We start from the raw sequence: 22,033 nt of genomic DNA, 5'->3' as shown, positions 1-22,033 counted from the left end.
CCCGAGGCGAGCCACTGTAAGTTTTTTCACGCTTTTTTGCTCTTTTGTGTGCTAAGAGAAAATAAACCAAAGGAATAGTTTCACAACTTCTAACCAAGTTTCTGTCATCTCTTGTAACAAATTAGCCCTTCGTTCATAAGGATAGGTGGTTTCGATATTTCATTCAAACATTTCAGCAACGGGCTCAAAAAGCGGGCTCATATGAACAATGAGGTGATGTCACTCTATATTGAAAGTTTCAACATTGAGCACATGTACAGTTCAAGCAAGCCAAGGAAGTTTGCATTCTCACCACATGTTGTTGTGAGTTAACTATCATGTTTTTTCCCTATTGTTGTCACTTGTGATTTCAAAACGCAACATAGTCGGTTTTAGAAGACAGCCACATAGTCGGGTTCTCACCTTTCTTTTTTGTTGCAATTTTTTTGCTTATATATGCAGTCAAAACTCTGTGTGGACCCAAGTTCATTCAATACAAATTCCTACACGAAAGATTTGAAAAGGGCCTGTGAGAAGAACGACATTGCCAAAGCTGACCAAGTAAGGCTTATTTGTTCATCAAAGTTCTGTCTACAATTGCAATAATTTTTTTCTACCTTGTTATGCAACTATGCCCTTATATCATTATAGCATTCTTCTTTTGTGAGAGAGGAATTGCTTTTGCAGTTTCTTCCATCTGTTACAACAGTTATTTTCTACCTTTGCTTTGTTTTTGAGAGGAACAAGTTCATTTGTTCTGCTTTGCCAAATAAGTTCAGAAACTAAGTTCATTGTTCTGCAACTAAATTCATTGTTCTGCAACTATTTTCAGAAACTAAGGCAATTGTTTCTGCAACTATGTTCAGAAACAACCATCCACGACACCATCCAACCATCATGACCCTTTTTTGTTCTTCATTTTTTGCAGTTGTTCTTCACCATTGTGAAACAAGACCATTGGGCGGTCGTTGTTCTAAACTTGATTCATAAACAGTTCAATGTGTTCGACTCCAACATTAGAGACTCTGATTATGTCAGCTTCCTCGAGAAGCCTTGTTCCAATTTGGTATGGGGTAGCATTTTGTTTTCCTTCTTTTTTCACCATGTTTTTTTTTCAAATCAATGTTTCGGAAGAAACCAGTCTTACATTTTTGCAGATAGAGAACTTCAAAACTCTGGTGAGAGGAAGAAACCCTTGGAAGCACAATCTTGACATGTTTGAGCGCTTCAGTCCATCAGGCTACCCACAACAGTCAACAACGTACTGTTTTCCGCAACTATACATTATTTTTCTGGCAACTTTTTATTTCATATATGTGATCTCATTTTTCTCCAACCTTTTTTTTACTGGCAGATTTGATTGCGGCTTGTTTGCTATTCTGTACATGGAGAACTTAACTGCAAGGGGGTTAAAACCATTCAATACAGTATGACTTTTTGCTTTTCCTCTTTTTTTTCTACTCATTTTTTGTGTGGAATCTGTGTTGTGGAATCTCTTTTCCGGACACACTAGCTTTTCCCTTTTTTTGCTAGTAGTATCTAAACATGTTTTTTTTCTTTTGTTGCCGTGTATGATCAGGACACAACCTCGTTGCTCAACTTCCGCAAGTACATCGCAGCAAAGCTTTTCAAACATCCGCAAAACACCCTCAGCTCGGAGGAGGAGCTCGAAAAGTTGCTGAAGAAGTCATAGTTTCAAGTGAAAAGACGACCGCAACAAGACCTAGCTAGTAGTTTTAGGCTTCTTTTTTTCAGTGCATGTGTGCGCGACATGTGTTTTTGCAACTGAGTTCTCTAGTTACCTCATCCTGATCCTGATGTGTTACAGAGACATTACCTGATCTTTTTTGTCATTGATCACATGTAGCTGGGGCATGCCATCTTTTCCGAGCATGATAAATATAATTTGCAGTTACCTGATCCCTGATGTGTGAACATGACAAAATACAAATGGGCAGTTACTTGATCCTGATGGTGTGTTTTCAAAAGCATTTTTTCATGTTTCTGTAATGTGTTTTTTCATGTAACATTTTTGGTACAGTGGTAATCTTTTTTAATGGATGCATCTCTGCAACATATGCACGCCATGCAAAAATGAAAATCAACGTAACGTAGATTATTTCTGTAAACAAGATCATGAACAGGGGACAAACTGTATGTTTGCTGCAACTTTTGCATGACCATTTTTTGCAATGATTTCTACGGCATGACCTGTGATGCGGATGTTTCCGCAGCAATACCTCGGTTTGCGAGGCTGATCTTTTAAAAAGAACAACCGGTAGACGCGTAGCAGCCCCATCTCACATCAACTTTTTTTCAGTTTTTCTACAACAAATTATTTTTGGGAGCAGGTTCATTGTTCTGTTTCTACAACAAACCAAAATGAAATACTTTGGGAGCATGGGGACAACTAAACAGGCAATTTTTCTACAACAAAGCATTTTGTTACAAAAAAAATTACACACATTTTCTGAAACATGATTTCTACTGTAACTCAAGTTCACAAAACATTTCTGCAACAACATTTTCTACAAAACATGACCTTCATTGCAGAAAATAGTGTATAACAAACTTTTGTTGCAGAAATTTAAAAAAGTATTTTTTTGCAAAAAATAGATAAGAAAAAGATTCTGCAACAAGTATCAGCCTCTGTTTTCCAAACAGTGAGAGCAAGTACATTTTGTTTACATTTACCATGATGGAAATAAAACAAAATTTTTGTCTGTTGTTTTGTCGCCTCCCTGTTTTTGTCTATCTTTTCCCTACAGGTTCAGTTGCGTCATTTGGGCAACTCTTTGATCATTTGCCATCACAGCTCTCAAGTATTGACATTGTGGGACTGCATGTCCAACCCCAGAGCAGAATTGGCATTTTGAGGGCGTTGATGCCGCCTCCATCGCAGCTTTTAGGGTGCCACATGTCTGAATATTGTGTCCCAACTCATTGCAGTGCTTGCAGCGAACAGTCCTTTTTTGAGCTGTTGTCTTGTCCGATGTTGTTGCTTTTTTCCCTTGTTGTTTCATCTTCTTTTTTTGTTCATCATCTCGCTGCTCTACAAGCATCTTCTTTCTCTTCTCTCTGTCAGTTGGTCGGCCTTTCTTAGGCACACGAGCTGGGTTTTGCAGCATATCGGAGCGTTCTCGTTGTGGCATGTCACCATTCACTGTTACCGTTATCGCAGCGGGTGGTGTTGGAGATTCATTCTGTTGCGTGGCTTGTTGATCAGGCATGGCTCCTCTCTTGGCCACTGCTATGGCAGGCTCAAGGGCTTTAATTGCATCATCCAATATTCTATAGGCATCATCATTGCAACATGCATTAGAGGCAAGCCATGTCAACCTTCGACACAAGGAGTTGTATTTCAGTGTGTTTGTCGAGGGGTGCCCAAAGTCCAGCAACCTGCCAGTCCTACCCATGCTTGTAGTGGCTGCTTCGGACCACCTCTCCAATAAGTATTGTTGTGGAATTGCTTGCACATTGAGATGAACCATCGCCCTTATTATGTGTGCACAAATCAGCCCATTCATCTCAAAGTAGTGGCAGCTGCACTCAAACAACCCTTCATCCTTCACAACATGCACAGAATACAGCTTCGGGTTCTCATAGGATGTTGCTTTCAACTCAAACACGACACCTTGCCATTGGTAGTCAGTGTCTTGGTTGACAATGAAGCCAGTAGATGCCGTCACCTCTTTCTGAAACTTACCGAAGACAGTGCGGGTGTAGTACGCAGCAGCTTGGCGCTCGATGTTGTAGCTGCAAGAACATAAAAAGAAATAGGTCAACAACAACATTTTTATTTTGTTTTTGAATTTTGGGCAAAGCTCAAAAGTATGCCTACCGAGAGTATAGAGGCGGAGCTGTTGTTTCACCAGTGAATCCAGCATTGTCCTCACGATCAAGCATAGTTTCTTGACACATTTCATATTGCTGCACAAATCTCCAAACGGAATCAGCTGGTCGAATCAGGGTCTTAAAATATGAGTTGAGCCCCTCAGACCTGCCTGTTGTGCTCGTGAACGGGAAGAATTTGTCCTTGAAATATGCTGGAGCCCACGTGCGCCTTGTCCGCCACATATTTTTTAGGTGTCTGTTTTCTGCAACTTCAAAACAATGCAACATGTGCTGCCATGTTTCCTCAAATTCCTCCACGGTTTCGGATTGGTTGATACAAGTGTAAAACACATCTGCAAAAGCCCCATCTCTGCTCAATAGCCTTCCCAACTTGGACCGTGCATTGCTAAGCACATGAAACTTGCAACACCTATGGCAAGTGTTCGGGAACACTTGATCAATGGCTGTTGCCATCGCTTGGTCCTGGTCAGTCATGATGTTGGTAGGATGCTCGTTATCCATCGCAACCATCCACTGCTGGAAAACCCACTTAAATGTGTCAATAGTTTCATCCGGCAACAGGGCACATCCTAGTGCAATTGTCTGGAGGTGGTTGTTTACACCAACTATAGGAGCAAATGGCATGTTGTATCTGTTTGTGCAGAATGTTGTATTGAAGAATACACAATCTTTGTATTTCGGGTACAACGCCCTTGTTCTCCCATCAACCCAAAACAATGCAGTCACTGAGTTTGTTGCAGGATCTTGCTGTTTCGCAAAGAAAAACCCTGGATTCTCACCATTCCTCCTCTCAAAATACTTCACTATCATATCCATGTCTCGAAATGTTAACCCTCTGCGGAGCTTTGCACGTTCATTTGTAACATCTCTTTTCACATATGGGAGTATCCTAGTGTCACCTCCATGGATCCTACCAAGGACGCTCATGCATTCTGAATTGGAGAGGTTCACATCATGCAGCGTCAACAACAGTTGGTAATCCTCGCTGGGTATGCTGCGGTGCGAGCGGTAGTACCTAACACGCTCCGGTTGATCCATCATCGGATGTGTATGCTCCGCAACAAAACAAGTCACTGTCCATCTCCCCTCCCTTAGCCCAACAATCATATGCGCCTTACAATCATGACGGAGCATTCTGTTTTTTGACGTTTTCTTGTGACATCCATCCCCTCACTAGGCTGCCTACTAGAGTTGCTGGTTCCATTTGCAATGCTCTCTGAACTGCTCTTGGTTTCCGTTTTAACGGGCTTTCTAGCGTGCACACATCCAAAGACCCTTTTTATGAGGGTTGCATCCTCTTTCTTTTGACCTCTCTTCTGCGTGAATTTTGAAGTAGATATATGCGTTCCAAACCCCAACTTGAAGGCATAGTCATTGTAGAATTTGCGAGCATCGTCAACTGTGTCAAACACCATCCCAACATAGGGCGGCAGCGGCTGCGAAGAAACATCTCCATCATCTGAATCTTTTGAATCTTCGACATCAGGAGCAGAAAAATTTCCATGGACATAGCTTCCTTCACCTTCAGTTACATTTTCCTGCAACACAATTATTGTGCAACTGTCACATCATACTTCAAAAATCACATATGATAGTTGGAACAAAATCAAAATCAATAGTAACTGAAATTGGGAGCAGAGGGGCAAATAAACAGGCAATTTTTTCAGGTTATGTTTCTGAAACTAGACAATTGTTTCAGAAGCCATAGAGGCTCATTTTTGCTCTGTTTTTTGAGAGAAACAGGTTCATTGTTCTGTTATTCCAACTAATTTCAGAAACTAGGCAGTTGTTTCTGCAACTAAGTTTAGAAACATGCTCATTCTTTCACTAGTAAAAAAATTCAGGAACAGGTTCAGAAACTAAGCAGGTTCAGAAACTAGGCAGGTTCAGGAACATGTTCAGAAACTAGGCAGGTTCGGGAACAGGTTCAGAAACACACAGGTGTTCGTTCTTTCACTTTGGATCAGAGCTACAGTTTCAGAAACTGGATGTCTCACCGAATTTTGTTGACGGGATGTGCTCGATGTGGGTTCAGGAAACACCACCGAAGGATTTGTGAACCAACTTGAAGATCCAGCTCGCGGCGGAAGCTCCCCGAAGGCGCTTGGAGCTGAGAAAGATGGTCGTGCTCAGTCAGCTAGGTTGGCGTCCGATCCGACCATCTGGCGCGCGATGTGGTGCGCCATGGAGTACAGGCAGGTTGCGGGCGGCGTAGGTTTGTCGGGGCCGCGGTGGTTTGCGAGGCAGCGCCGCGGTGGTTAGAGCAGTTGCTACCGGGGCGGCGGCGCGGTGGTTGGAGGCGGTGGCTGCGGGGCGCACAGTCTGTCGGAACCACGGCAGCCTATTAGTTTCTGAAACTGAGCAGCAGTTTCAGGTTCTATTTGGTCGAAAGATATCGGATCGGACGGACGGCATCGCTTATATCGGACGGCTATAACGGTGGTGGATATTTCTTAGTATCCGCCGGTGGACGCATAGCGTCTCCCAAAAAAAGCAATATTTCATTATATTATATGCGAACACTAATATAATATTCTTTGACGAACACAACACGAAAACTTAATTAAACATAGCGAAATATTACAAAGTTCAAATAAACATATCAAAATTTATTAAACTAAACCCTAATCTCAAATTCTACGTCTGAGGCGACGAGGTCGATGATGTCATCCGTCACCGCCGCACCGTCCTCTGTCCGGTCGTTGTCGTTGTCGGAGCTGCTCCCGAGGTCGTCCGAGACGATGACGTCGTCGTAATCATCATCCTTGCCGGTCACCTGTGCCTCCCGGCCGATGCCGATGCAGCCGCCGTCGCCTCAATCGTCGCCGCTGCCTCGATAGCCGCCACCGTCTCTGCTCCCTCCTTCGTCGTGGCCTCCTCCGCCACCGCCTGCGAGGCACGCAGAGCGACGAGTAAACCCCGCGTGTCGTTGGGGTTGCCGTCCTCTCGGAGGACCACCTGTTCCGGTGTGAGGTCAATCTTCGACAGGGCCACCGGAGGGGCCGGTGGGGGTAACGTCCACCGCCTGCGGCGTCGCTGTCTACTGCCGGAGTTGAAGGGGTTCCCCGCGATCGCCGACGAGTGCCGGAACCGACCGATGACGTTCGCGTAGGACTTGCCGCCCCGAAATGCGTGACGGACAACGATGTTGTACCTGTCGCTGGGGTGGTTACGACGCTCCTCTGCCGTGGCACCGGGGTCGAGTGTCGCATAGCCGTCCTTGTCGATTTTCCACGGCTTCGCGAGCCAGCACCCCGACAGCCCCAACAACATGTAGCGCCGGAGCTCCTCTGTCGTCGGCCCGTCTAGGCTCGTCGACCAGATGCTGGGACCGTCGTCGCCTCCAGCGTCGGAGCTGCCTCCGCCCGCTTAGAACGCCATCATCAAAGGGAGTGGAGAGAGAGGGTGTGGGCGACGCGGGAGAGAGAGGTTGGGGTGTGGGCGACGGGAAGGAGTGTCAGGGGTTTTATATAGCCCACCGGAGGGCGAGGGGCGGGTGGGCGGCATTACTCCCCCGGTGTACAGGCGTCGCCTCCCGGGAGATGGCGGGCCTCGGGAGCTGACGGTCATCACGACGATCTCGGGTGGCGTCGTGAGGATTTAATTCGACGGGCCGACACAGGTCGGATTAATGAGGCGGCCCCGGGAACCGTCAGGGCCATCTGGAACTGACGGCACGCGGTTTGACTGCGGTCATGCATGACACGGAGCTGACGCGCGGACGCCACACGTCACGCCGGCTAGCGCGTGGGTAGGTGACGTACATGTACGACGCGAACGCGATGTCCGTACATGTACGCCGCCTGGACCGTCTGCTGTGCGCTGCGGGGCTGACGCGTATACGTCAGTTCGGGAGAATTGACGTTGCCCTTTCATGCGATCCGGACCGTGGTTGTGTCTGGGGTTGTATTGAAGAAAAAGTGATGCTATGAACTCTTTCATTCATGCTTATTTCTGTAACATTTCACGTCAGAAGTGAATGGTACAGATCCAACATTCCTTGAGAAAATGAAAGAGGAAGTTACTACCCAAATGAATGAGATGCTAATGAGACGGGCCTTCGTCAATGGGCTGAACTAACTTGTGAACATAGTCTCAAACTCCACGCTGACGCACCACCTTTCACCCTCTCTTATCTCTCAAAAAAACAAACAAAAAAACCTTTCACCCTCTCTTAACACTTGGTGAGAATCTCTGCGCCATTGACGGTAACCAGCACCGTATGCTCAAACTGTGCGTTGAGGCTGCCATCCATCGTAATAGCGGTCCAGCCATCGTCCCACACCTCGCACTGTGTGGTCCCCATGGACAGGGTAGGCTCTGCAGGATGAACCATCACAAACCAAATCGCCAGTTAGTCGCAGACTCACTATCCTATGTTACATCTACTATCACGAAAAGCAGATGGAGATCATCAGATCTTTCAGGTGGCAGTTGCTGACATATCGTAGTTACAGCTACACCACCTGTATCGTCTCACAGAGTCGTGTTTCATCCTAAGAGTTTGCTGACTGATGAGAAGAAGGCAGGGATCAACCAGACGGACGCTTTGCATTTGGGTTATTTTGTACTAGTGGAGACAGTCTGCACAAATTGTTATCTTGAAAAAGAAGGCCATTGAAGCGGCTTACCGATTGTGAATGTCTGGCCTGCAACCATGAATCCTGGCTCATAATCATCTGTACGAAACGTGTGTTTAGTTGGCAGTTTATGAGGACAAGAGGGTTGCCAAAAATTGCTGTTTATGATCACGGTCAGTGAGAACAGCTAAGGTTACTTACAGGTGTGCCATATGATGGGTTCTGAATGGAAGATCGTCCCAACTCCGTGCCCGATGAAGGGGTCGACGCTGTAGCCATACTTGTTCACATATTCACTGAAATCCATTGGAAGTACAAAAATAATCACCAACGATAACACGATAATTACATGCATTGATGATTGAACTGTTTAGATTTTACCCGCAAAAAGAACTGTTTAGATTCTTAAGTGATAAACAGCGTCGAGACATTTTCTGAGGATGCATATGTTTAAAAAACAAAATCCTGGTCAAGCCATTTGAGAAGATAATCTTTGCTAGTGAAAAGACAATAGATGCTGATAATTTGGCTTTCTTCTCATCTGTTTTAGACTCTGACACATGAAAAACGATGTGCTGGCAACTGGTAATAGTATATTTATAAGTCAAATTTTGAACAAAAAGCAAGTGTCTGGTATGGAAATTGCCAAAAGCATCATAAAATTCATATTATTGTCCAAGGTCTGAGAGAACAACACCTTATTCTCTCTCCAATATCCTTAAAGCTACCACCATGTTTGCAGGCTGATATGCCCCTCAGCATGCACTCTTCGGTGACCTACTACATCAGACAAGTTCTTCAGGGTCTGAAACTTCTGGTTGGAACTTGGAAGTAACCAGTAGAGACCAGACCTTTACAAGCTGCTTAGTAGGTTCATCGACCTCCCCACACAAATATGTTCTCGAGGTGTCACCATGATATCCCTAGAGCAACACAGTATATCACGCTACACCTCAAAATATGCTTAATTTATCATACAAATACAATAGGGCCTACATTTAAGTAGACAGTAACATCGATGTTGATGATATCCCCATCCTGCAAAGTCAGTAGGAAACAACCATCATTTCTTTTCAGGGCTAAAGGGGTTGCTAGCAATTGGAAAATCAGATGAAAAAGATAGGATCATGTTTCGACCAGCAGTGCGCGCGAGTCAGGAATTCCATGGCAGATGCACTCATTCACTGACGTGCAGACGCTCTTCGGGAACCCGCCGTATCCAAGGGGAGATGGGTAGGCACCAGCATCAATGATCATTTGATGAACTGCCCTGTCGATTTCATCTGTCGTCACGGAGGGCTGATGGGAACACAGATATTTCATAATTTGCTATTAGCGGATATGGACAATCAAATTAGAATACAGATGCCAGGGTTTGCCAAGAGAAGATGTAGCTTCTTTGTAAAATGCAGCATTACCTTCACCAATGTTCCTGCATACTGAAGAACTTGGGCAGCAAGCTTGCATGCGGCTCTCATATGAACGATGCTCTCACTGTCATGCATTTGCCGATTGGGATTTACATCTGGCAGACGATCGACATCATCGTAAGGCGGTCGGCGGATGTGGTCGGGCACCGGGAGGCGTGGACTGACGGTGCCACGCCTTAATGATTCCCTTTCCTTTACTTGTTCAGATTCATGTGTCTCTGCAACCCTTCAATTTCAACAGTTACCAAGTGTTCATGATTCATGGCAGTGGCACAATGAAATGGAAAGAAAAAAATTCTGCAAAAAAAAAGAAAAAAAATCATGGTTCATGCACCAAGGAAGCATTGGATTGGATTGGATTGTACCTGCAGATCGCCTTTCTGTTGGCTTCCCCCCATTTGCAAGATTTTCCTGTTGCTACCGCATGGAAATGCTTCTGGAGAATAGCCTTACCTGAGAAGATTCTTGTGATCAGATTAGGGGTCGGTGGGAAGTATGAGATTCCCAGCGAGAGCGCGCACGGACCTGGACGGCGGCAGGGGGAGGAGGGGAACAGCGGCGGCGGAGGTGACACGAGGAGCTTCATCACCGGTCGCCGTCGCCGCAAAGTAGACAGGCGGAGTTGCTAATCGCACTGGCTGGTGGGAGATAAGGCGGGTACACGTGGAGAGGGCGTACTGGCTGGTGGACTCGCCTTGAAATCTCGCTCTCAGACCGCCCGCAGACCGCAGTGGACATGGAGCGGGAGACGCCGGAGGCCGCGCCACCACCGACCTTTCTCCGCGGGGAGGAGGCGTCGTCGGGGTCTTCGTCGGCGCGCGCGCGGTTCGAGCGCCTGATCCGGCGGGTCCAGGCGGAGGTGTGCGCGGCGCTCGAGGCAGTCGAGGAGGGCAGCAGCAACGGCAACGGCGGCGGGGTGTTCCGGGAGGACGCGTGGACGCGCCCGGGCGGAGGCGGCGGTATCAGCCGCGTGCTGCAGGGCGGCCGCGTGTTCGAGAAGGCCGCCGTGAACGTGTCCGTCGTCTACGGAGTCATGCCCCCAGACGCCTACCGCGCGGCGAGGCCCGACGCGGCGGCGGCCGTGGAGAAGGCCGGGCCCGTGCCCTTCTTCGCTGCCGGCGTTAGCTCGGTGAGTCTCTAAGAGGCGCCTCCCACCGGCGCTGCCCAAGTTCGCATGTCTCAGCAATCTGTTTGCGTCACCACCATTTCTGTGTAGGAATATAGCTACCAATTTTCGTGCGTAATGTGCAATTGCTTCCACGGACTTGTATGATTCTTGTGTTGGCGTCCTATCTCCAGGTTATCCACCCAAACAATCCCTTCGCGCCAACATTGCATTTCAACTACCGATATTTCGAGACAGAAGCTCCGCAAGGTACTACTGTACTTGTGCTGGCAAGTGAAATATAAGTGGATTTTTGTATTAATAACATAATTCTAGTCAAACTCATATAAAAAATAAAGAATTCTAGTCAAGCTCAGAGATTACTGCTGCAGATGTTCCTGGGGCACCCAGGCAGTGGTGGTTTGGAGGTGGTACTGACTTGACACCATCGTACATCATCGAAGAGGATATCAAACATTTTCATTCTGTATGACATCTTGCTTCTGCTATTATCTTGGCTAAACTCGTACTGTATGATCCAAGGCCATTTGACATTTCTCTGTTGCTGTTTACCTTGTTTGTTCAATAACTTTTTTAGGTTTGTTAATGCACTTTCAGGTTCAAAAACAAGCATGCGATAAGTTTGATCCAACCTTCTACCCAAGATTCAAGAAATGGTGCGATGAATATTTTCATATCAAGGTTAGTTTGGTCGTATGTTCGTTTAGTAAACTTTTTGGGTCATTAGTTTGTACAATGTCTCCGAACTAGGTGACATGATCCAGACATCTGAAAAGTGCTATTAGAGATCAGATTTTGCTAGTCTTTTGGATATCCCGCAATGTGTAGGTTGTCCTGCACTGTCTCACTCTTTTCAAGAGATAATCATGGAGATGATTACTTGTCTGCGACTGCAGCATCGTGGTGAACGCCGTGGGGTGGGCGGAATATTCTTTGATGATCTCAGTGACCATGATCAAGAAACTCTACTTGACTTCGCGGCAGGTATCAATAGATAGAACTCTGAATTTGGATCATTTTCTACCATTTTCTGAATTCACCATTTCTATGCTAAGGCACCTACCTTCCTTCCCCGCAGAGTGCGCGGCCTCTGTAATTCCTGCATACATCCCCATCATAGAACGTCGGAAAGACACCCCATTTACAGAAGATCACAGGGCATGGCAGCAGCTACGGAGAGGTCGCTATGTGGAATTCAACCTCGTAAGCGCTTCGACAAGGCCATGATCATCATGCTTGTTGGTGTTAGCTTTACTCTGGCTCTTAACTTTTTGCTCCTTGTGAAGGTCTATGATCGTGGCACAACATTTGGCCTCAAAACTGGAGGACGGATCGAGAGTATCCTTGTTTCCCTCCCTCTGACGGCACGGTGGGAGTATGATCATGTAATTTAAGATGCTCTGTTACTGTTATATAACTGATAAACACAAACAGTTCGATCCCCACAAAACAAAAATACACAAACCTTTTGAGTTTGTACTGTTTAAAGGCGCTGCAATATTTAAAATCTTCCTATTATTCTGAAAATAAAAGGTTTTCAGTTTGAAATAGTTTGGAAATATTCATTTGACGCCTTAATTGATAGAATCGTAGTTTATATTTTATAGACTCGTCGTTTCTTGTGATGCATCGTTTGAATGGGTCAGGTAACTTTTATTACAGGGGTGGCATTTTGTCAAGTTTGCTCAGGTGCTATTTGTGTGCAGAAACCGCAAGAAGGGACTAAAGAATGGAAACTTCTCGACGCGTGCATCAATCCAAAGGAATGGATCTGATTAGTTTGAGCTGGAAGTGCTTGCTCTCCAGTTTTCCCTTGTGTACTGGTGTCAAAAACGCTCTTATATCATGGGACGGAGGGAGTAGTATATTTTGAAGTGTCTTCTGTGTGTAGATTTTGTGCATTTTCATGGTGCGGTTTCTTCCAGTGAGCTTATCAAGCTTGGAAATCTGTGTTTGGCTGTTTGCTTAATTTTCGCCCTTCGAATAAAAACCTCTATTCAAGTGAGATCTCTACTGCTGCAGCATAGCAGATCATGACAAAGAGGAGGTTTCCCTTGCAAAATATAAAGAAAAAACAAGGAGATCTTTTTATCTAAAAAGAGGGAAAAGTCCACGGGTCTCTGGAATAGTTGATGCACCCAACCTTCTATTATTGCACTGTTTTAAGATCCAAACACGGGGAGGCTCGATCAAGAGTTTTCTTGTCATACAAATAGTTGCTCTTGTCCTACTCGATGTTGATCAAGTCTTCAAATCGCGGAGATCACGTGTTGCAAGGTCCATGGAGGGTCCACGAAGAAGCAACCACCTATTCCACAATGGCTTTCGACCACAAAGGTCTAGCCTGACTTGGGGTAGATCTTCATGAAGTAGATCTCGAGGGTCAGTACAAATTTCTTGAATCATTCACACCTTGAAGGACTTCCAAGCACAACTAGCCGATCTAGGAAGCACATCGTCCACAAGATTGAGACTGCTTGATTGTAAATCTCTTGCTCTTATGATTCAAAAGTTAATCTCCTCCACACCCACAAACTCTCACAAGAGGGAGCTCTTGATTTGAGAGGTTGGAGTGGTAAGCAAGGGGAAAAACTGAAGATCAAAGGTTTTCTTGAAAGTTGGTGTAGAAAGCCCTTTGAATTTGGCACATGATATATAGCTCTGTTAGTGGGATATGTGTATAGTCTAGAGCAAAAAATGTGAGTACTACACATCTTTTTGCAATGCACGGAGCCTCCAAAGGTTTTCTATGGAATCACCGAACATAACTGAAGGGTGCAACTTTCCGTCAGCTAGGAGGGTACGACCAGAACTCATTTGAAGGCTTCGACTGGCACTAGCTCACCCGCGCATGCAAAGGAGTGCACGAGTGCTCCCATGGCTCCAAATAAAATGTTTCGTAGGCTCCGAATGGATTACGATTTTAGAACGATTATCACTAGGGTTGATTAAATGTTCCGAAGAAATATGGTTAGGAGGCTCCGAGCAATGGAAAAGAGGAGAGATTGTGTGAAAAGTGGAAGACATTTGACTGTTTGGAGTTTTATCTTTACCCACACTTGAGAAATAAAACTCCACATAACAACATCACCCCCTTTTGATAGAATCGACATACCTATGGAATCAATGTGAGCTCGGATCATTAAAATTACAACAAAAACTAAGCATTGAGTCTTGTCAACGCTTGCCCATTTTGAAGTACGGATCACCAACCATTCCCCTTTGTTGCGCCCACTTGGGACCTAATATGAAACAAAAATCCTACATCTGTAGGCAACGTACGCATGTTTTACGAAACCTTCCAACTAATCCACACCCCCCTCCTAAATTTCACCGGGGTGGACCCTCCTCCCCTTACTCCAATCTTGTTTACGCAAGTATAACATTGCTCAGTCTGAAATAGACTTGATTGTTTATTAGTCTCTTGAGATATGTTGACATTGGTTACCAAAAATCAACCTAGCGTATGAAGATGCACTTCAATTTCCCCCATTTTGGTCATTGGTAACAACATGGATCAAGGCTCCGCATAGATATATTCATGAGAGTACTATGCTTTGAAAATCTTATGATGTACAAAGAGTATCCCATATATTTATTCTTTAAAAAAATGTTTTTGAAATGCAAATCCACAATTATTTTTGTATGTGAGAAATTCTTCTATATCTCGTGGATCCGTGTATGAGCAAAGTGTTGTCAAAAAGAACCTCATGTGAAAAAAATTTGTGAACAACAAGGGGTACTTGCCGGATGAAAACACAACACAATGTACACATACAATGAGCATGATCCAAACATGATACCACACTTTGTGGAAGCATACACGCTTGCAAGAAGAGTTAGAAAACAAGTGATATAACTCCCTCCATATATCATGTATGGGGCATGTTCATCAAGATGAATGCAAAGTGCAACAACCATATATGAAGGTAAGCATGAGTTGCACACACACAGATGACAAATGAAGTATGCAACTTTCAAAATTAACTCCCCCGAAATCACCTTGCACGCTACCTTCCTCCATAGTAACTAGCTCCCCCTCCCCCCACCTAAACAAAGCACACACAAAGGTAGTCGAGTCTATAATTCTCTCCCCCTTTAACACCAATATACCAAGAAGAGAAAAAAGAAAAGCAAATAACTATATGGTTTTTTATTTCTGTGCCCCTAGTTCGTTAGCTCTACTCATTCATCCCCACGTTCTTAACTTTTGCTTACTTTTTCCCACTCCTTTGCCCGAAACCCTCAGAATTGGTCACAGTGGATGTTGCCGTCAGGTCAATGCTTTGACCGTTAACTCTGACGAGTGGGGCCATGTTGTACTGTGTCGCCCGTTGGACCTGACAATTGGGGCCACGTCGAACGATGCCGCTATTCGCTCGTTGGGCCATGGTTAGATTGTTGGGCCCTGCGCGCGCCGTAACGACATGAGCCTGCTATGCATGCATGTAGCTAACATGCCTCCATGCGCTGATGCCCACCGCCACGATGCGCTGACCTCCTCTCTTTCTGCACACGAGCTGCCACGTACGCTGACCGGCCCCTTTCTGCATGCTAGCCGCCACGAACGCAGGGACGGTCGCTGTTGGGCCCTACACGCGCGTAACGACATGAGCCTGCTATGCATGCATGTAGATAGCCTGCCTCCATGCGTTGATGCCCGTGCCACGATGCGCTGACCTCCCCTCTTTCTGCACACGAGCCGCCACGTACGCTGACCGGCCTCTTTCTGCATGCTAGCCGCCACGGACGCAAGGATGGTCGTTGCTGCTGGTTCGTCTCATGTCACACGCTTGTCTCCCTGATCCATTCGCATCTATTCAACGTGGCAATTAAAGTGGCGAGCCGCCATGATTTCTGCATGCTAGCCGCCACGATAAGCCTACTATGCATGCACGACATGAACCGCCTGCCTTCCTGCCAGCATGCGTCGATGCGCCCCGCCACGGATGCAGCCTTCCTGTGAGCCGCCACGGGACGCAACGTCTGTCGCCTCCTCGATCGATTCAGAGTTCACACTGTCTCAGCCTTTGACAAAGCAGCATCAATTCAGCATGGCAATTAAACTCTAGGGCATACCGATCGACGTGCCCCGCCATGATACCGAAGCCTGATGTGCATGCCATGTGATCAAGCTAGGCTTCCTGCGTGCGTGCCGTCACGGACGCAGCGACAGTCGCTGCCACTAGTTCCTCTCTTCTCGCACGCGTATCCACCTTCCAAGTGCCACAGACCAAGGCTAGGGTGTAGTGCTACGTTTAGGGTTAGGGTTTAGGTATTTTAGGGTTTAGGGCTTTGAAGCATCAACAAAAAGCATGTAATATATTTTTTGAAGCATCAACAAACATAGCTCAGAGAGCATAATAACGAAAGCATACATGTTGAAGCATCAACAAACATAGCTCAGAGAGCATAATAACGAAAGAATATAATATAGGGAAGCCTATGATATATATCCTACGTACTGCCTAGTGCACTATGCGTCTTCGTAGTCGGAGATGGCTTGATCCGCCTGCGCCGGAGCCTGGTCCTCCTGGGCCATCACCTGTGCCTCCTCCTGCGCCGCCCACGCTACCTGCATCTGCTTCTGACGAAGACGTCGGGCCTGCGCAACTGCTTCCGAGCAGATGGAGTTGAGGACCACCACTTGGTCGGGCCACAGATAGTAGACCGGCGGTGCCTCCACGTCCGGCTCCTCCAGCGGCGCCTCCACCTCTGGCTCTTGCGGTGGCGCCTCCACCTTCGGCTCCTACGGCGCCGCCTCCTCCTCCGGCAATGCCTCCACCTTCGGCTCCTGCGATGGCGCCTCCTCCTCCGGCTCCCCGAAATCCTCTAGAGGTAGCCTCGCTTGCCTCCGGATTTGGGCCCGCTGAAGGAGGTAGAGACGTTCTTCGATCGTGTAGTACTGGTGGCGTGGTGGCATGGCTGATGGGCTGGGAGAGGGGAGTGCTCGCGTCCCGGCGGGGAAACGGAGCAGGCGAATGAGCTACGGCTGGGGGAGGGGAGTGTCCGTCCGGCTTAAATAGCCATTGTAACCTAAACCCTAAACTGCCCCGTTTTCACACCCACCATGGCATCAGGAGTGTACATGCGTGGGAAACTGTGATTGGTTTGATGAGTGGACTGTGATCGGGGTCAAATGTGAAAGAGCCAGCACGTTCGCACACGATGCAAAAAACAATGCGAAAAACGATGCAAAAAAACGGCGCGATTCGACGGCCCAACTAGAGCTTGGTTTCCTTTTGGGCCCAACACCACCGTTTTTTTTCGCGGAGTCAGTGGTGGCCGAGCAGCCGAGCACAACCAACGGGATCGCCTCTCGCGGACCGCCCCACGATCCAACGATGCGGAGCCGTCCTTGTGATCCAACGGTTCGGAGCCTGCACGCAGCCTGCCCACCGAATTCCTTCTAGAAGACCACATCCGAGGGCTGTCGGTTGGTGCCAGGGTGTGATCGGACGGCTGACGTTGGGAGCTAGGGCTAGGAGAAACCCCGCCGGGTTTAGAGGGGTTTTGAGCTGGTCAACGGGGTTACGAAAGCTTTGACTGAGCATAACTAATTTTAAAAAAATCGAAAAAATATGAAACCTTCGTCGTTCGTTGTTTTATAAGACACACTAACGAAGAAAAATACTAAACTTGGTCTATGGTCATTTTCATGAAAAACCCTAGCTGGCACGATGGAGGTCAAATGAGCACCATTAATTTAAAAAAATCAAAAAAATATGTAACATGTGCACAATGTTGTCTTATGTGACATGTTACCAACCAAAAATCATAAACTTGGTCTATGGTCATTTTCATGAGAAAACCTTCACACATATGAGCTATCACCTACAAGATTTCATAGAGTTCAAGGAGATGAGGTAGGGTTACCTTCTGTTTTCGAAAAATTAAAAAAAAATCACCAAAACTTTATTTCAAAGTGAATAAGAAGGATCTGAACTTAGTTTTACATTTTCATATTTTAAACGTGTTTTTAATAGTTTTTATATTAAAGCATATTTTTCAAAATAAAATGTAAAAATATGAAGATTAATTCAAAAAATAGTGAGACTTTGAATCTACACTATATAGATTGAATAGGTGTTAATACAGAACATTTGGCTCATTTAGAGTAGGTCCAAAAAAAACTTGATTACAAATGGGTTGTTTACCCTAGCCCGGGAGCTCATTTGGAGCATATTTTGAATCTACACTATATAGATTGAATCCATCACTAGTAGCCAATTGAAAATTTAGATATGCACACATGACACATTGATCATAGGGCTAATATACTCCCAATATCAGAAATGTTTTAGAAGTGGTTTTTTTTTTATTTTTGTGCCCCTTAGCTCTATGCATTCAAAAACCACATCCTTCACTAGTATATCAATGTATTAGGTTTGTACACACATTGATCAAAAACCCCAATATGACATTCAAATAACACATTGATCATTTGTCATGCACACACATTGAAGAACAGAGCTAATATAACTACATATTGTGGACAAATTTATATACTAATGAATCAAAAACCCCAATATGACAAATTTACACACATTGAATCAAATTTATAACTTCTTAATCAATGGATTCCATTTGGGCATATGACATTCAAAACCCCAATCTGAGTAGCTTTATTTCAAAGTGAATAAGAAGGATCTGAACTTAGTTTTACATTTTCATATTTTAAACGTGTTTTTAATAGTTTTTATATTATAGCATATTTTTCCAAAGAAAATGTAAAAATATGAAGATTAATTCAAAAAATAGTGAGACTTTGAATCTACACTATATAGATTGAATAGGTGTTAATACAAAACATTTGGCTCATTTAGAGTAGGTCCAAAAAAAACTTGATTACAAATGGATTGTTTACCCTAGTCTGGGAGCTCATTTGGAGCATATTTCGAATCTACACTATATAGATTGAAGCAACACTGAAACAACATGTGTGATCAGTGAAGCAACACTGAAGTGATTAGTGAAGCAACACTGAAACAACATGTCTGATCAGTGAAGCAACACTGAAACAACATGTTTGATCATTGCAGCACCTAAACTCTAGTTCACAACATCTAAACATAACTAACCATACACCACATGCAAATATAAGGACAAACAAATATAGATAGAATAATACGTTACTAACATCACCATAGATTAAGTTCACACCATAAACTGTCACTTTAAGTTTACCATAAGTAACCGGACCCTAAGTACCCAAAAGATTAAGATTCAGTTCACATCATTACATCACTTCATGCCGGAGTCAGGGCCTTCGCGAGCGCAGCATGCTGCCCCCTGATCTTGTAGTCCTTCCCGCGGATCGCTACATCCTCTGTATGAGACAGAAGGTGATCGAAGCGGCCATGCTTGGGCTTTGGCTTGGTGGTGCAGTAGGGGGAGTGCCACTTCTTGAACTTGCGATTGTAGAAGGAAGCAACTCCCTTGGCCTTGATCTTCTGCACCTCCTTGGCTGTGAAGGACATGACGTTTCCCTTGTACACATCATCTCCAGAATCATACTGCACACATGAATGAATTGCACTAATACATTATAGATTCATATACACCATGTCGACGGAACTAAATGAACAAGGGATAGGCTTACCTCATATTCAGAATTGTCACTAAACGCCCCCTCGTACGGGTCATAGTCGGCCAGCTCCCTCTTTCGCCCCCAACCATCATCCTCCTGAATATACAATTACATCCATCACTAGTAGCCAATTGAAAATTTAGATATGCACACATGACACATTGATCATACGGCTAATATACTCCCAATATCAGAAATGTTTTAGAAGTGTTTTTTTTTATTTCTGTGCCCCTTAGCTCTATGCATTCAAAAACCACATCCGTCACTAGTATATCAATGTATTAGATTTGTACACACATTGATCAAAAACCCCAATATGACATTCAAATAACACATTTATCATTCGTCATGCACACACATTGAAGAACAGAGCTAATATAACTACATATTGTGGACAAATTTATATACTAATGAATCAAAAACCCCAATATAATAAATTTACACACATTGAATCAAATTTATAACTTCTTAATCAATGGATTCCATTTGGGCATATGACATTCAAAACCCCAATCTGAGTAGCATTCAAAAACAAATCTAATAGGGACCTAATCTAAGGCAACGAATCTGAGTAGCATTAAAAACCCCAATCTGTGAGCACTAAAAACAAATCTAATAAGGATCATAGCATTAAAAAAACCCAATCTGTTCACAACATCTAGCATTTTTGCAACGAATTTATCCAAATCTAAAAACAAATCTAAAAACCCCAATCATTGCAGCACCTAAAATCATAGTTTACAACATAGCATTTTTGCAACGAATTTATCCAACAAACCCTAGTCCAAAAACCCCCGTCCCCCCAACCCATACCCTACAGAAAACCTCGGCCCATCCTGTTGGGGAACGTCGCATGGGAAACAAAAATAATCCTACGCGCACGAAGACCTATCATGGTGATGTCCATCTACGAGAGGGGATATTCGATCTACGTACCCTTGTAGATCGCACAGCAGAAGCGTTAAGAAACGCGGTTGATGTAGTGGAACGTCCTCACGTCCCTCGATCTGCCCCGCGAACCGTCCCGTGATCAGTCCCACGATCTAGTACCGAACGGACGGCACCTCCACGTTCAGCACACGTATAGCTCGATGATGATCTCGGCCTTCTTGATCTAGCAAGAGAGACGGCGAGGTAGATGAGTTCTCCGGCAGCGTGACGGCGCTCCAGAGGTTGGTGATGATCTTATCTCGGCAGGGCTCCGCCCGAGCTTCGCAGAAACGCGACCTAGAGATAAAACCGTGGAGATATGTGGTCGGGCTGCCGTGGCAAATTTGTCTCAAATCAGCCCTAAAACCTCCGTATATATAGGGGGAAGAGGGGTAGCCTTGCCTTGGGGTCCAAGGACCCCCAAGGGGTTCGGCCGAGCCAAGGGGGGGAGTCCTCCCCTTCCAAACCGAATCCAACTAGGTTTGGAAGGAGGAGTCCTTCCCCCTTTTCCCACCTCCTCTTTTTTTTCTCTTTGATTTTCTTCATATGGCGCATAGAGCCTTCTTGGGCTGTCCCACCAGCCCACTAAGGGCTGGTGCGCCACCCCCAAGGCCTATGGCTTCCCCGGGGTGGGTTGCCCCCCCTGGTGAACACCCGGAACCCATTCGTCATTCCCGGTACATTCCCGGTAACTCCGAAAACCTTCCGGTAATCAAATGAGGTCATCCTATATATCAATCTTCCTTTCCGGACCATTCCGGAAACCCTAGTGACATCCGTGATCTCATCCGGGACTCCGAACAACATTCGGTAACCAACCATATAACTCAAATACGCATAAAACAACGTCGAACCTTAAGTGTGCAGACCCTGCGGGTTCGAGAACTATGTAGACATGACCCGAGTGACTCCTCGGTCAATATCCAATAGCGGGACCTGGATGCCCATATTGGATCCTACATATTCTACGAAGATCTTATCGTTTGAACCTCAGTGCCAAGGATTCATATAATCCCGTATGTCATTCCCTTTGTCCTTCGGTATGTTACTTGCCCGAGATTCGATCGTCAGTATCCGCATACCTATTTCAATCTCGTTTACCGGCAAGTCTCTTTACTCGTTCCGTAATACAAGATCCCGCAACTTACACTAAGTCACATTGCTTGCAGGGCTTGTGTGTGATGTTGTATTACCGAGTGGGCCCCGAGATACCTCTCCGTCACACGGAGTGACAAATCCCAGTCTTGGTCCATACTAACTCAACGAACACCTTCGGAGATACATGTAGAGCATCTTTATAGTCACCCAGTTACGTTGCGACGTTTGATACACACAAAGCATTCCTCCGGTGTCAGTGAGTTATATGATCTCATGGTCATAGGAACAAATAATTGACACGCAGAAACCAGTAGCAACAAAATGACACGATCAACATGCTACGTCTGTTAGTTTGGGTCTAGTCCATCACGTGATTCTCCTAATGACGTGATCCAGTTATCAAGCAACAACACCTTGTTCATAATCAGAAGACACTGACTATCTT

General features: G+C 45.4%; 4 protein-coding genes across 5 annotated transcripts; 2 read left to right on the top strand and 2 right to left on the bottom strand.

Annotated features, from left to right (window-relative positions):
* The first annotated feature begins 201 nt into the window (after positions 1-201).
* Positions 202-1,428, top strand: LOC123405466. Its single transcript, XM_045099139.1, has 5 exons — positions 202-303; positions 442-540; positions 908-1,045; positions 1,137-1,240; positions 1,334-1,428. Exons 1-5 carry the CDS (start codon positions 202-204, stop codon positions 1,410-1,412), a joined length of 522 nt encoding a protein of 173 aa, XP_044955074.1. The 3' UTR covers positions 1,413-1,428.
* A 1,313-nt stretch (positions 1,429-2,741) lies between these two features.
* On the bottom strand, positions 2,742-7,404 carry LOC123405465 (protein FAR1-RELATED SEQUENCE 5-like). The gene is made up of 6 exons (XM_045099138.1): positions 7,314-7,404; positions 6,611-7,202; positions 6,028-6,175; positions 4,962-5,372; positions 3,821-4,887; positions 2,742-3,735 (listed from the first exon to the last, which is right to left on the bottom strand). Exons 1-6 carry the CDS (start codon positions 7,402-7,404, stop codon positions 2,742-2,744), a joined length of 3,303 nt encoding a protein of 1,100 aa, XP_044955073.1.
* A 354-nt stretch (positions 7,405-7,758) lies between these two features.
* LOC123403779 (methionine aminopeptidase 1B, chloroplastic-like) lies at positions 7,759-10,514 on the bottom strand. Its single transcript, XM_045097690.1, has 10 exons — positions 10,370-10,514; positions 10,210-10,297; positions 9,833-10,070; positions 9,552-9,713; positions 9,411-9,452; positions 9,266-9,337; positions 9,112-9,191; positions 8,616-8,710; positions 8,466-8,513; positions 7,759-8,154 (listed from the first exon to the last, which is right to left on the bottom strand). The coding sequence occupies exons 1-10, from the start codon at positions 10,428-10,430 to the stop codon at positions 8,009-8,011; spliced, it is 1,032 nt and encodes a 343-aa protein (XP_044953625.1). The 5' UTR covers positions 10,431-10,514; the 3' UTR covers positions 7,759-8,008.
* On the top strand, positions 10,492-12,975 carry LOC123403778 (oxygen-dependent coproporphyrinogen-III oxidase, chloroplastic-like). Of its 2 annotated transcripts, none has more exons than XM_045097689.1 (8): positions 10,492-10,973; positions 11,144-11,219; positions 11,342-11,436; positions 11,568-11,651; positions 11,867-11,954; positions 12,049-12,173; positions 12,257-12,355; positions 12,677-12,975. In XM_045097689.1, exons 1-8 carry the CDS (start codon positions 10,581-10,583, stop codon positions 12,743-12,745), a joined length of 1,029 nt encoding a protein of 342 aa, XP_044953624.1. In that variant the 5' UTR covers positions 10,492-10,580; the 3' UTR covers positions 12,746-12,975. The 2 variants fall into 2 exon arrangements, with proteins under 2 accessions (XP_044953624.1, XP_044953623.1); XM_045097688.1 differs by having other exon boundaries at positions 12,633-12,975.
* The last annotated feature ends 9,058 nt before the right edge of the window (positions 12,976-22,033 follow it).

Source organism: Hordeum vulgare, chromosome 6H (genome assembly GCF_904849725.1).
Source record: "Hordeum vulgare subsp. vulgare chromosome 6H, MorexV3_pseudomolecules_assembly, whole genome shotgun sequence".
NCBI classification, from domain to species: Eukaryota; Viridiplantae; Streptophyta; class Magnoliopsida; order Poales; family Poaceae; genus Hordeum; species Hordeum vulgare.
Note: the sequence above shows the minus strand (reverse complement) of the source record. Positions and strands in the feature narration are given on the sequence as shown.

Bases quoted from the DNA above. Each gene is read 5' to 3' on its own strand.
- LOC123405466 (XM_045099139.1), top strand. From the start codon at position 202: ATGAACAATGAGGTGATGTCACTCTATATTGAAAGTTTCAACATTGAG. The intron at 541-907 runs GTAAGGCTTATT...CATTTTTTGCAG, and splicing joins ACATTGCCAAAGCTGACCAA to TTGTTCTTCACCATTGTGAA. The intron at 1,241-1,333 runs GTACTGTTTTCC...TTTTACTGGCAG, and splicing joins TACCCACAACAGTCAACAAC to ATTTGATTGCGGCTTGTTTG.
- LOC123405465 (XM_045099138.1), bottom strand. From the start codon at position 7,404: ATGACCGTCAGCTCCCGAGGCCCGCCATCTCCCGGGAGGCGACGCCTG. The intron at 7,203-7,313 runs GTGGGCTATATA...TGGCGTTCTAAG, and splicing joins CACCCGCCCCTCGCCCTCCG to CGGGCGGAGGCAGCTCCGAC. The intron at 3,736-3,820 runs GTAGGCATACTT...ATGTTCTTGCAG, and splicing joins GCTCCGCCTCTATACTCTCG to CTACAACATCGAGCGCCAAG.
- LOC123403779 (XM_045097690.1), bottom strand. From the start codon at position 10,430: ATGAAGCTCCTCGTGTCACCTCCGCCGCCGCTGTTCCCCTCCTCCCCC. The intron at 10,071-10,209 runs GTACAATCCAAT...TTGAAATTGAAG, and splicing joins AACAGAAAGGCGATCTGCAG to GGTTGCAGAGACACATGAAT. The intron at 8,155-8,465 runs GTAAGCCGCTTC...TTCATCCTGCAG, and splicing joins AGGCCAGACATTCACAATCG to AGCCTACCCTGTCCATGGGG.
- LOC123403778 (XM_045097688.1), top strand. From the start codon at position 10,581: ATGGAGCGGGAGACGCCGGAGGCCGCGCCACCACCGACCTTTCTCCGC. The intron at 11,437-11,567 runs GTATGACATCTT...ATGCACTTTCAG, and splicing joins ATATCAAACATTTTCATTCT to GTTCAAAAACAAGCATGCGA. The intron at 11,652-11,866 runs GTTAGTTTGGTC...CTGCGACTGCAG, and splicing joins ATGAATATTTTCATATCAAG to CATCGTGGTGAACGCCGTGG.